The following is a 14410-nucleotide window of genomic DNA, read 5'->3' as shown; positions in this document are numbered from 1 at the left end:
GTCTGGTAAACAGCTGGTCACATGTCAGCTGTCACATGACCCGCTGCTTCCCGTCAGCTGACACTGTCGGACCAATAGGAGCCCGGCAGCTACAATCAGATTAAATCAGATAGGTCATGAGCTGCTTTTCCCTGAAACCAAAACACAGGAAGTGACAGGAACCCAGAGCCGCTGATTGGCTGTGGCAGAAACCGCAGATCTCTAAGCACCTGACCCGGAAGTTTACAAGTCGAGATGAAGGTGGAGATGAGCTGAAGCTCCGCCTCTTCTCTGTTTCCGGTCACTGTTCCGTCAACATGGCGTCGGTTAACCGGAGGAAGCTCGAGTCTCAGTGACGGTAACGATCAACACGATCCCACCGGGAAACTGGAACCAGCGGGGGAGCGAGAAGATGGAGGAGAAAGCGTTAGAGGTTTATGGTGAGTGTGTAGTACTGTAAGAGTGTGTGGTACTGTGAGTGTGTAGTACTGTAAGAGTGTGTGGTACTGTGAGTGTGTAGTACTGTAAGAGTGTGTGGTACTGTGAGTGTGTAGTACTGTAAGAGTGTGTGGTACCTTGAGTGTGTTATACTGTCAGTGTGTAGTACTATGAGTGTGTAGCATCTAGCATGTGAGTGTGTAGTACTGTTAGAGTGTGGTACTGTGAGTGTGTAGTACTGTGAGTGTGTAGTACTGTGAGTGTATAGTACTGTCAGTGTGTGGTACTGTGAGTGTTTGGTACTATGCGTGTGTTGTACTGTGAGTGTGTAGTACTGTGAGTGTGTTATACTGTCAGTGTGTAGTACTGTTAGATTGTGGTACTGTTAATGTGTGGTACTGTGAATATGTAGTACTGTGAGTGTGTAGTACTGTGAGTGTGTAGTACTGTGAATATGTAGTACTGTGAGTGTGTAGTACTGTGAATGTGTAATACTGTGAGTGTGTAGTACTGTGAGTGTATAGTACTGTGAGTGTGTTATAATGTCAGTGTGTAGTACTGTTAGATTGTAGTACTGTCACTGTGTAGTACTGTTAGTATTAGTATACTGTTGGACTCTCTGTCGAATACTGTGTCACATCTGGTTCCCCCCCCCCCTGCAGATGTGATCCGGTCGATCCGGGACCCGGAGAAGCCGAACACCCTGGAGGAGCTGGATGTGGTGACGGAGAAATGCGTGGAGGTCCAGGAGCTCGGAGAAGACGAGTACCTGATCATCATCAAGTTCTCCCCGACCGTCCCTCACTGCTCCCTGGCCACTCTGATCGGTGAGTCACTGACCACAACCACAGACGCTGCAGGAGCTGATCTGAAGTTAACAGACGGAAACTTGAAAGAAGGTTAAAACTTTTCTTTTCAGTAGGTTTTCAAGGTCATCCCTGTTTCCTCTGTCAGGTTCTTCTAGGTCCAGGTGACCAGAGACCTGTAAACATGTAAACAAACCAAACCCAGTTTTAATCCAGATGTTACAATGTACACATAATATTTGTGTATTTACTGTAAAAGTTTCTATCCACTTACATGAACACCAGGAGCTTGTTCATGTAGGTGACCACTTGGTGGCGCTAATTCTACAGTGAGGTGTTGGTGAACAGTGAACGAGTGAATCATTCACTGTAAATAAAGATGGACGACACCACCGCTCCCAGAAGTGAAGCCAAAGCATTTCATCGCCCCCTGGTGGCTGGCTGCAGTATAGGTCATTAAACCTTGTCTCTGATCAGTTTGGTTTGAATCAGTTATAAGAACAGGCTGAGACGTGATGATTGACAGCTGACACTGACTCCTGATTGGCCAAGACCAGGTGTAGAGTCGCCCTCTGCTGCTCGTTACACAGAACACATGTTGCAGGCACTTCCACATGGGCTTCACCCAGAGTCTACATCCCGTTCAATGAGTAGATATTTATTATATTTGATAAATGTGGCCTGATTCCCTTTCTGCTGCTCCCAGTTTGTCAGCTTCTGAAAACCCAGTGGAGACCAGGAGTCGGGTCCGAGCAGCTGGTCCCTGTTACAGTGCCTTGCATAAGTATTCACCCCCTTTGGACTTTTCTACATTTTGTCATGGTATAACCACAGATTAAAATTTATTTCATCGTGAGTTTATGTAATGGACCAACACAAAATAGTGCATCATTTGGAAGTGGGGGGAAATATTACATGGATTTCACAATTATTTACAAATAAAAATCTGAAAAGTGTTGAGTGCATAAGTATTCACCCCCTTTACTGTGAAACCCCTAACAAAGATCTGGTGCGACCAATTGCATTCACAAGTCACATTTGCAAGTCACATAATTAGTAAATAGGGTCCACCTGTCTGCAATTTAATCTCAGTATAAATACACCTGTTCTGTGACGGACTCAGAGTTTGTTGGAGATCATTACTGAACAAACAGCATCATGAAGACCAAGGAGCTCACCAAACAGGTCAGGGATAAAGTTGTGGAGAAATATGAAGCAGGGTTAGGTTATAAAAAAATATCCAGAGCTTTGAACATCTCTCTGAGCACCATAAAATCCATCATAAGAAAATGGAAAGAATATGGCACAACCGCAAACCTACCAAGAGGAGGCCGTCCACCCAAACTGAAGAGTCGGACAAGGAGAAAATTAATCAGAGAAGCAACCAGGAGGCCCATGGTTACTCTGGAGGAGTTGCAGAGATCCACAGCTGAGGTGGGAGAATCTGTCCACAGGACAACTATTAGTCGTCTACTCCACAAATCTGGCCTTTATGGAAGAGTGGCAAGAAGAAAGCCATTGTTGAAAGGGATCCATAAAAAATCCCGTTTGGAGTTTGCCAGAAGCCATGTGGGAGACACAGCAAACATGTGGAAGAAGGTGCTCTGGTCAGATGAGACCAAACTGAACTGTTTGGCCTCAATGCAAAACGCTATGTGTGGCGAAAACCCAACACTGCCCATCACCCTGAGCACACCATCCCAACAGTGAAACATGGTGGTGGTAGCATCATGCTGTGGGGATGCTTCTCTTCAGCAGGTACAGGGAAACTGGTCAGAATAGAGGGAAAGATGGATGGAGCCAAATACAGGGAAATCCTTGAAGAAAATCTGATGCAGTCTGCAAAAGACTTGAGACTGGGGCGGAGGTTCATCTTCCAGCAGGACAATGACCCTAAACATACAGCCAGAGCTACAAAGGAATGGTTTGGATTAAAGAATGTTAATGTCTTAAAATGGCCCAGTCAAAGCCCAGACCTCAATCCAATAGAGAATCTATGGCAAGACTTGAAGATTGCGGTTCACAGACGGTCTCCATCCAATCTGACTGAGCTTCATCTTTTTTGCCAAGAAGAATGGACAAACCTTTCCATCTCTAGATGTGCAGAGCTGCTAGAGACATACCCCAAAAGACTTGCAGCTGTAATTGCAGCGAAAGGGGGTTCTACCAAGTATTGACACAGGGGGGTGAATACTTATGCACCCAACAGATGTCAACTTTTTTGTTCTCATTATTGTTTGTGTCATAATAAAATGTATTTTGCACCTCCAAAGTACTATGCATGTTTTGTTGATCAAACGGGAAAAAGTTTATTTAAGTCTATTTGAATTCCAGTTAGTAACAGTACATAATGGGAAAAAGTCCAAGGGGGGTGAATACTTATGCAAGGCACTGTATCACTACAGTTGGTGTAACTGACAGTTTAACCCCTCGTCCTCCTGCTGCTGGAGGAGATCTTTCTAATCTGTTGTTCACAGGAGTCGGTGAGAGAGAGTGCCACGACAGAAGAATAATCTCTATGTTCAGTTTGTAGAAAACCAGCTAGTGTGATACATCTGTAAACACAATACATCTTTACTGCTCATATAGTCCCGTGTGTGTGTGTGTTTTCCTCTGATGATAAGTGTAAAGCACATGTGGGGAACTTCAGTGTAAAACGTAGCCGTGGTTGTTTTGGACCAGTGAGTCGGGTTCATGGGTCCGTCAGGGGGAATCTGTTGGCAGCTGTCCAGCAGTGACTCAGCTTTAATCACTGTTGTTTGTGTTTGATGAGTTATTCTCATGTCACTCAGGTTCGATGCTCACGCTGTCACTCACTGTTAGTAACCTGCTCATCAGTTAGTCTGAGGGGAGGGGCCAACAGGGTCTTAACCTGCTGATACCTGGACCACGTCCATCAGACCTGTCTTTCTCACACTGATTTAAACATGAGGATCGTTCCTAGTTTGACTGAATGTAAAATCACTCGGCTCACGCTCTGTTTTGCTTTGACGCTCCCAGAGGAGCTGGTTCTTCACACCTGAGGCCAACAGGATCTCCTCTTGGCTTTGACTCCTGTGCTGGGATCATTAATAGAAGAATCTCTGAACCGCTGACTTCAGACCAGCTTTGTGTTTTCAGTCTTGTCACTGCTCCTGACCTGAATGTTTTGTGCTGATGTCTGACGGCCATGTTGTGTGTGTCTGCAGGTTTGTGTTTACAAGTGAAGCTGCAGAGATGTTTGCCTTTTAAACACAAGGTGAGTAGCGGCTGGTTTATAAAACACCGGCTCTCTTTTCCCCTGACCGGTGTTTAACCACACACAGTGAGTCCAGGACTCGTGACTCATCTGGACTCGAGCAGCGACCACATCATTCACCAGCGACCACGTGCATTTACATGTTCTCATATTTCACTGATCATAGACTGTAGATGAAGACGGACGACATGACACTCATGATATATGTGTATCTGATATATGTTTGTCAAAGTTTGTATTTCTCATCTTAATGAAACTAAACTCTGTTATTAATATATAATTTTGTTCACACACACTTTTGTGATGTATTTACAGTTTATTAATTAATATTCTGTCTTTCTTCTGTTTGTTCGTTCAGTTTTACATTTGAACTTTGCTGTAATTTAGTATTTGTTAATCCTAAACTTGTTTCTGTGTTTCCACTGAGTCTCTTTTATTCTCAGGCTTTTAAAACACACCTCACTTTGTAAAAGGAACGTTTAACATCAGCAGTTTTTTCTTTGTCTCCTCAGCTGGAAATTTACATTTCAGAAGGAACTCATTCTACCGAGGAAGATAGTAAGTCTGCTTTTGTCATTAAAGAGAGAAATTGGCTTCTTACGATTGAATGACCTCCTGCTGAGACAATTTTCCAAATCATGTGAGACGCAGAGTCCTCGAAATGTGAACAAAACAAAACCCCGACTCGTGTTTCCTCCTGTGAGCATCAGCCTCAAGGTGTTTCCAGACTCAGCAAACTGCAAACTCAGCAATTAAAAGTGCTCACGCTAAACTTTTCTCCACAAGTCAAAGTCAAACACTCTAGAATCCTGTCATCCATAATTCATCCTCATCATTTATGTGACCTTTTGTTTGGAGCATCTTCAGGTCAGATGTTGGCTCAATTTTGACTTAATATTGAAGTTCATCTGCTGCCGACTCAGGACAAAATGTCCGCTGCATAAATGAGATTCAAACGAAGGAAACTTTAAAGAGAAGAATTGAAAAGGGAGTTCGGACATTTGTCTTTAACCTCTGAAGCAGCAGGAGATTGTCTCGTTCACACAGTGTGTTGTTAAAGTGTGTAATGATCTGTTTGTGTGTCAGTTAACAAACAGATCAACGATAAGGAGCGAGTGGCGGCCGCCATGGAAAACCCCAACCTGAGAGAGATTGTGGAGCAGTGTGTCATCGAACCAGACGACTGAGGAGTGTGTGTGTGCGTCTGTGTGTGCGTGTGTGTGCGTGTGTGCGTGTGTGTGTGTGTGCGTGCGTGCGTGCGCGCGTGTGCGTGTGTGCGCGTGTGTGCGTGTGCGCGTGTGTGCGTGTGCGTGTGTGTGTGTGTGCGTGTGCGTGTGCGTGTGCGTGTGCGTGTGCGTGTGCGTGTGTGTGTGTGTGTGTGTGTGTGTGTTCCTCTTCTTGTGTCGACTCCGAGGCGACTCAGATTGTTTTCCTCCAGTGAAATGGTTGAACAGTGAATGAATGAAACAAAGTTCAGGACGGACGAGTTGAAACAGGAAACACCTCCCGTCCTTTTCCCATTCCTCCTCCTCCTCCTCCTCCTCCTCCTCCTCCTCAACTTCGCTTCTGCTCCATCGTTCCATCCAGAGGGGAAACAGGTTTTCTCAGAGGTGAAGAAGAATGAAATGTCGTTTCATGTGGTTTTAGACTTTCAGAAATATACTCAGTGATTCAGTCAGAGCAGGAATATGATTCTTTACATGTGATTGTTTTTTTAAAGAACAGATCTGATGAAGAATAAAATCAGTTGTTAAAATCTTCTGAGTCGTGTTTGATTGAATCATGATTTCCCATCAGGAGAGATTTGATTGTGAGGCACCGATCAGTCTGTTCGCTCTGTGAAGCAGAGCTGCTGCTACACAACGTGAGAAGACAAATATCTAGATCTAGAGCTGAAGACTTTGGTGACTGATCTTGTGTTGAGAAGGAAAATTAACATGAGTCTGAAGTTAGCTGAAGTTACCTTTGATCACAAAATCCTAATGGGTTCGTCCTTGAGTCCAAGTGAACGCTTGTACCAAGTTTGAAGGAATTCCCTCGAGATGTTCATAACGATAAGACTTTAATCTCTCATTCACTGTCACACACGAGTGCTCTTCCTGTCTCCCTCTACAATAAAAGCCTGCGATCAAACAGTAGGATTTAGATCCAACGTTTTCTAATTGCACTTTTATTTTTGATGTCTCTTCAGAATCCGTGAATCACTCGTTCTAACTGAAAATCCTAAACTGGAAAATGAAAACAATATTTAGGTTTTATGTTAAAATGAAGAATAACTTGATTTAGATGATGAATGTTCTCTGACTCTTCAGCCTCGTTTTGAATTCAGTCACATGAATTTTAGGATTTTTAAATGATTATCGACTCTTCATTGAAGTTCAGGAGCCAGAGAGAGATGAGCTGAGACAGAACCAGGGGCCACAGCTCTGTTGTAATGACCCGGCTTCACCTGCTGGGGGCGCCGTCGTCCTGAGCTACACGTCCATTAGAATGAATGGTGATCAGAGCCGAGTGGGAAACGATGCTGCTGAGGAAACATCCCATCGTCAATCGAGCTTCAGGAGATAAACACCTGAAGTTCAACTGAGTGAGGAGAGAAAGAAAACTCATAGAAAATAGGAGGAGACGCTGCTGCAGGAGGAGCTGATCTGTCAGCGCAGTGTGTGTTTGTGTTTTCCTTTAGCTTTGTGTCTCATTCTGTTTCCAACACAAACTGCAGGATCCACGTTTATCAGCACAAATATAATGATTCTGTACATTTTATTCATCAATTTACATTTTCCTTCTGGACACGTTGAAGATTTAGTCCTGATGCAAACACCCAACAGATGTTAGAGTGATGCTCACACGGTTCTGCAGCTTTATCAAATATCAATCTGAGGATGAACAGAGTGTGTTTCCTTTGACTGTGAGTTGTACTCAAATACAGTAATTGAGTTAATTTCCACCTCTGATGTTTTATTAACGACAGTGGAGCTGAATGAAGGATTTAAACATCACATGATACGTTTTAATTATAGAATCTTTAATCAGCTTCGCGTCCTATCAACCTGATCATAGAGGATAATACAGAGTCACTGTCACACTGCATTCACATTCTATATATTATTTTCTATCTGTATAATCCCTTGTGTTAAAGCTGTGTCTATTCTCACTCACCCCCCCCCCCCCCCCCCCCTCTGCTGCTGTAGAACAGCCTCACATCTCGCACACTGTGGAGAAGCTGAACCACTGACACGTCTGTTGCTGCTTCCTCAGTTAACTGACACCTGTTCTATCGGGCGGGGGGGGGGGGGGGTCACAGACATTTTAACAGGAAACTACTTTATTTCTTCTTCTCATGTGTGAAGAGGAAACGTCAGAGCAACGGGTTCTATCTGAGGACGAGTGAACAGAGAAGATCTCTGACACATTGAGGGTAAAACTCCTGTTGTTATTAATAAAATAAAAACTGCTTCTGCCAGAGCTGAGAGGAAAACCATCCATCCATCATCCATCCATCCATCTATCCATCTCTCTATCTATCTATCTATCTATCCATCCATCCATCATCCATCCATCTCTCTATCTATCTATCTATCTATCTATCTATCTATCTATCTATCTATCTATCTACCTCTCTATCTATCTATCTATCTATCTATCTATCTATCTATCTCACTCTATCTACCCATCCATCCATCTATCTATCTATCTATCTATCTATCTATCTATCTATCTATCTAGCTATCTATCTATCTATCTATCTATCTATCTATCTATCTATCTATCTATCTATCTATCTATCTACCTCTCTATCTCTCTCTCTCTCTATCTATCTATCTATCTATCTATCTATCTATCTATCTATCTATCTATCTATCTATCTATCTATCTATCTATCTATCTATCTATCTGTCTCTCTCTCTCTCTCTCTCTCTCTATCTATCTATCTATCTATCTATCTATCTATCTCTCACTTTATCTATCTATCTATCTATCTATCTATCTATCTCTCTATCTATCTATCTATCTATCTATCTATCTATCTATCTATCTATCTATCTATCTATCTATCTATCTATCTATCTATCTATCTCTCTCTCTCTCTCTATCTATCTATCTATCTATCTATCTATCTCTCACTTTATCTATCTATCTATCTCTCTCTCTCTCTCTCTCTCTCTCTCTCTCTCTCTGGTTTGAATGGAGACGATGGGTCAGACACATGATTCTAACATCTCACAGAGGAACTTCTCTGTGTGGTGTCAGTTGTGTAGCGGCGAGAAGAACCGAGAATCCCTCAAACTGCTGCTGATCACACATCATGAAGTCAATAGATCAACGTCAGCTCTTCTAGAAAACACATTATCGGACTCATCTGAGGAGTCGTTCACCTGCAGCTCTGCAGCTCTGCAGCTCTGCAGCACCACGTTCATAGAGAGAGAAGTGACCATGTGAAGTTGTCCACCTGACTTGTGTCTCCGGTGGTTGAGTGGGAGCAGCTGAGCGGCGAGGACTCACATCCAGGAGGAGGGACGACCTGGAGAGAATCAGACAATCATTCTGAAAGCGAGAGATTTACAAAGATCCATTCATCACCATGGAGCCCCGCGGACTCAGACGCTCTCTCTTTAAAAAGCATTTTACAGATAAATGGAGTGAGGAGTGAACTCGGCCTCCGGGGACAGAAAGTGTCTGAGACGACCTTTGACCCCTGATGGATCTGAACGAAGCAGCAGATCAGAAATCAGCCGCTCAGTGAAAGAGTCTCAGAGCTGGACAGTAACCAGTAAACGCATCATGTGTTTGTAGATAAACACAGTTCACACACTCGCCTTCAATCCTTCACACGTTGTGAGTTGGACTCTGTAATTGTGTCAGTGTGGCTGTGAACACATTGTTATTCTGAACCTGTCACATATTCAGGTTGTGCACCGACTTAAAATGAACAAAAACAACAAAAACCTGAGCAGAATAAAGAGTCTTTATTTTCACCTTGGAGCTTCTTCAGATTCACATCCTGTAAACAGTGTAAATAATAATAAACTGTTTATTCCTCCTCGTCCTGCTCCTGAGACGTCCTCCTGTCAGCTGGGAAATATTCATCAAAACGTTCTTTAACTGTGGAAGGTCATTCTGTGGAGTGTGTGTGCGTGTGTGTGTGTGTGTGTGTGTGTGTGTGTGGGGAGGGGGGGGTATAAATATGATGTCAAAAAAACGAATGGTGCAAAACGTCAAACTGAGTTTCTGAAGCAGCAGCTCACAACCAACGGATGAGGTCACAGTGTGTTGACCCTTGACCTGCGCGTCCCTGGAGGATTCATGACATCACAGCTCGTATGCAGCCAATCAGGGTCCAGTATGACAGCGACAGATTAAATCTCTGCCGTCTTTAACAACATCAATATTTACATATTCAGAGTTCACCTTTTTTAATGAGCAGCAGCAAAGTGTTTCATCTTTCATGAGGTTATAGATCTTTTTATACAGAAAAACCTTTAATCAGACTTAATTAGTTTTGGATTTTAATGTTAAATATTCCTGCAGGCACTGGATGAATCCTTCTAATGCTGCTCTAATCCATATCTCCATCAGCTGATTGAATCCACCTGTCTGAAGACATATCCCCTGAACCCATCGTGTGTGTGTGAAGCTGTGAATGAACCGTGTCCATTCAACAGAATCAGAGAACACACGATCAAACTCCATTATCAAAACAAACATCTGCCACTGAGCGTCTTCACATCTGGCTTCAGTCACATCCCATTAACACGTCTGTGATGATTGATGGTGTCCCTGGAGATCTTCATGGAAACAGGTTGAGTCCAGAGGAGAAACATTCACAGCTCAGCGGCTCCAGAGACAAAGTCCACACACGAGTTCATTTGACACTTCAATCAATTTTATCGAATGAAAATAATTAAAAATAAAACCAACTGCAGTCGGGGCTGAACGTTTTGAGCAGAAAATTAGTGGAGCTCAAGGATCGATAACTTTTGCAGCTTCAGCAGTTAGAACGAGGGGGGGGGGGGGGGGAACCCTCCACTTTCAATTAGAGACAACGTGCAAGATGATTCATTATGCAGAAAAATTTAATAGAAGAGTTTCAGGGTCTCAAGGGACATCAGGGCCTGGGGGGGGGGTCTTAAAGAAACAGGAGCTTAAACCAAGGGTTTGAGGCAGAGGCTGAAGAGAGGAGCTGCAGCGATGGACAGTCTGAGGACATGAAAACATGTTACAGCCATAACACTGATTAAATAATCGACATGAATATGAGCAGAATGTGTCTCCTTTAAAAGATCTGAACATTATCAAGTAGAAATATAAGTGAACACATCAGTCTGTAAATGAAGAGTTTGGTTGTGATCATGAGGAGCTGATGAAACTAAGGATTTAGTTTTTATGAGAGTTTAACAGAACAAGATGTTCCACATTCTTCATTTTAACACAGAGACACACTGACCTTCTAATATTCATCATCTAACACGACACACACGGAATTTATAACTTATCATTTTTGTAAAATTACTCTTTCTCGTATTTATTCTTCTTTGTTCCTAAAATCAGATCTGTTTCCTCTAACGTGGCCCTAATACTGCATCGTAATGATTGACAGATGAGACTGAGTCATGATTGGCTGAGCAGGTGTATGGGCGGAAACACTGTGGCTTCACCTCACCATTACTAGTGAGAAAATATTAAAGATGGCAGCATTTGTATCTGAGATATATTTTGGCTTCAGGAAGCAGAGATGTGTCGTCCATCTTTGTCTTCAGATTAAAGAATTGATAAATAAATAATTCCAACATGTGAGAATCTTCAAAAAGTTTCCAGACTCAGTTTAATGAGAGAAATAAAACTTTCAATCTCAAAGCAGCAAAAGTTACTGGATGTTAAACGAGGACATACAAACAAAGTTGTTTTTTAAGCAGACGTGCACAGTGTGAACCATCTGTGTGTGTGTGTGTGTGTGTGTGTGTGTGTGTGTGTGTGTGTGGACAGAGATTAGTGTCGGCACACATTTAAAATCACATACATTTGCATTTGTCCGACATCCAGTTTAATTCCTGTCTCTATTTAATTCAAATATATTCCATTGTTTCTGTTTGTCACTGGTTCAGTTTTCACAGGAGACGAAGAAGACGGATCACTTCCTGTGTGGGGCTGCGGGGGGGGGGGGGGGGGGGGGGCACTTTGACATCACTCATGTTTGACACAGTGGGGGTGAGAGTTGGAGGGAGCCTGTAAAAATGTGATCATCAACAGTCGTCTGACACATGAATCTGTCCTCTCCTCCTCTCCTCCTCCTCTCCTCCTCTCCTCCTCCTCTCCTCCCTTTGTTTTACTCCTCCTCTGACCTCGTTTCCTCTTAGCACCTCCCCCCACATCTCCTCCAGTCCTTCTCCTCTCCTCTACTTTTAACCCACTTTCTCTCCTCCTCTCACCTCCTTCCTTCTCTCATTATTTCCTCTCATTAGTGCTTCCACTATCTTAATCTTTCTCCTCCTCCTCCCCCTCCTCCCCCTCCTCCTCCTCCTCCTCCTCCTCCTCCTCCTCCTCCTCCTCTACTTCTTTTTTCCAGCTTGGAGGAAACATAGCAAAACATTTATTTAAATGTTAACAGTGGTGGGTTTGAATGGGTTAAACTCTGTTTTGATACATTTACCATGTTTCCTCAGTGTTCTTCTATGTTATTAGCATGATAACAAGAAATCAAAGAAAATTACTGTTAAGTTCTGTATGTATGTATTTATGTATGTATTTATGCATGTATGTATGAATGTATGTATTTATGTATTCAGTATGTGTGTATGTTAGTTAACCCTAACCTCCTAACGATTTGAATATCTAAGCACAAACACACAAATCCCTTGTAAACCTAATTGGCCCAGATTAATCCAGATTGTGCTTCTGGTTCAGAACTGGATTCGTTCCTCAGACGCGTGGATGAAGTGAACGCTCGCTGGTTTCTAACAAGCAGCTTTAACACACACAGGAACACGTTGAACACACGACACTCTGCTGCAGCTTTAACACACACAGGAACACGTTGAACACACAACACTCTGCTGCAGCTTTAACACACACAGGAACACGTTGAACACACAACACTCTGCTGCAGCTTTAACACACACTGGAATACGTTGAACACACAACACTGCTGCAGCTTTAACACACACAGGAACACGTTGAACACACAACACTCTGCTGCAGCTTTAACACACACAGGAACATGTTGAACACACAACGCTCTGCTGCAGCTTTAACACACACAGGAACACGTTGAACACACAACGCTCTGCTGCAGCTTCTGTGTGAAGCAGCATCGAGCTTCCAGGTCGCTGTCCTCTGGTTGGTGGGTGTGTCAGAGGTGTTGTCCAATCAGCTGTGACGTGTATATTAACTTTTTATTAAGAAGTACAGATGCAGCAGCAGCTCTTTGGTTTCACATCAACTGAAGATGACGTGTTTGTCATTGTTAAGTTATTCAATACAATAAGATCATAAAATGATTCAATTTAAACGTATTCTATGACAAAGATAATAGATTGTAACATTGAGTGTATTTCATTTTTATAACATGTGTCTCAACCTGATTTCCTCCATAAGGACGAGTTTAAAGCTCCAATGTCAGGGAGCGTTTGAGCCCAGGACACATTGTGTCGCTCATCAGTCTGGTTCTGGTTCTGGCTCTGGCTCTGGCTCTGGCTCTGGTTCTGGCTCTGGTTCTGGTTCTGGTTCTGGTTCTGGCTCTGGCTCTGGCTCTGGCTCTGGTTCTGGTTCTGGTTCTGGTTCTGGCTCTAGATAATATAACACCCACAAGGCTCAGCTGCTGCTGGTGTAGAGTCAGATGTGAGAATCAATAACTCAGACGCCTCGTTGCTGGAGAGAAACTCTGATAAGGAACTGGTTCAAACAGCTGAAGGTTTCGAGGTGAAGCCTCCATCTCACCGGCTAGGAGGAGGTATATGACCTTTACTGCAGCCAGACACCAGGGGGCGACTGAGAGACGTCATCCAGCTCGAAGCCTAGAAACGGAATTTGTCATAGGAAACATTTAGAGACAACACAGAGGATCTCGTACAAACTTTCGAACACACAACACAGGACTAGTGATTCCTATGTAATGTGTTGACTTGTGAACTTATATGATCCAATGATGTTTCCAGATTTGTTCAAACCCACGTTTAATTTGCATCACAGCCTCTGATGTGACGAAGGAAAACCCCAGTTGGCCAGTCAGAAGTTCGTGTTGGTCTCTGCTGGATTTTATTCGTGACTGCGTAAAGTGAATAAAACTTTCATACAAGACCTCATCAGTGATCGTGACCCCACAACGTCACAAATGTGTCTTTTATGTTTTGAATGAGAGACCCCTAGTGGCTGAAGTTGCATTCTGTACGTTTTAGTTTCTCGGTGATAGAAGAAAATAAGTTGACCTAGGGTCACGGTGTATCACTGACGGGCCCGAGCACCCCACGATTCTGTGTTTTCACTTCCTGAGCCCGGTGGCGCTGTCGAGCCATTTTGAACTCAACAGCGCCCCCTGGAATCTAGCCCATGAGTTCACATTGACCAATCTTCACAAAAATGGAAACACAGGTGTATCATGACCCGACAAACAAAAAGTCTAAAGGAGCATTTTGAAAAACGCAACAGGAAGCCCACCATTTTGCATTTAGTGGCCATTTGTAAAAATGTTACTTAGCCGAACTGGTCCCAGGGCTTTCATCAGATCAACTTCAAATTGAGATGAGTGTCATCTAAAGAAGATGGAGATAAAAACGGAGACCTCAAAGATTGATTTTTCGTCACACAGAGTGACCGTGGCGTGGCATCAAGTTTTGATTACACGTCATCAAAACACGAGGTTCTCTTTAATAAGACTTCAGCTCTCACTTTCTGATAATATTTAACTTTTGCAGAAACTTCCTCTGAACATTGAACACTGATCAGATAACGATGA

The 14410-nt window shown here is 43.2% G+C and overlaps 1 protein-coding gene across 1 annotated transcript; it reads left to right on the top strand.

Annotated features, from left to right (window-relative positions):
* Nucleotides 1-134: 134 nt before the first annotated feature.
* On the top strand, nt 135-5710 carry ciao2a (cytosolic iron-sulfur assembly component 2A). The gene is made up of 5 exons (XM_053426709.1): nt 135-419; nt 1080-1244; nt 4412-4461; nt 4974-5019; nt 5548-5710. Exons 1-5 carry the CDS (start codon nt 392-394, stop codon nt 5646-5648), a joined length of 390 nt encoding a protein of 129 aa, XP_053282684.1. The 5' UTR covers nt 135-391; the 3' UTR covers nt 5649-5710.
* Nucleotides 5711-14410: the final 8700 nt, after the last annotated feature.

Source organism: Pleuronectes platessa, chromosome 7 (assembly GCF_947347685.1).
Source record: "Pleuronectes platessa chromosome 7, fPlePla1.1, whole genome shotgun sequence".
Lineage (NCBI taxonomy): Eukaryota > Metazoa > Chordata > Actinopteri > Pleuronectiformes > Pleuronectidae > Pleuronectes > Pleuronectes platessa.
This window is presented reverse-complemented; position numbering and strand designations above follow the sequence as displayed.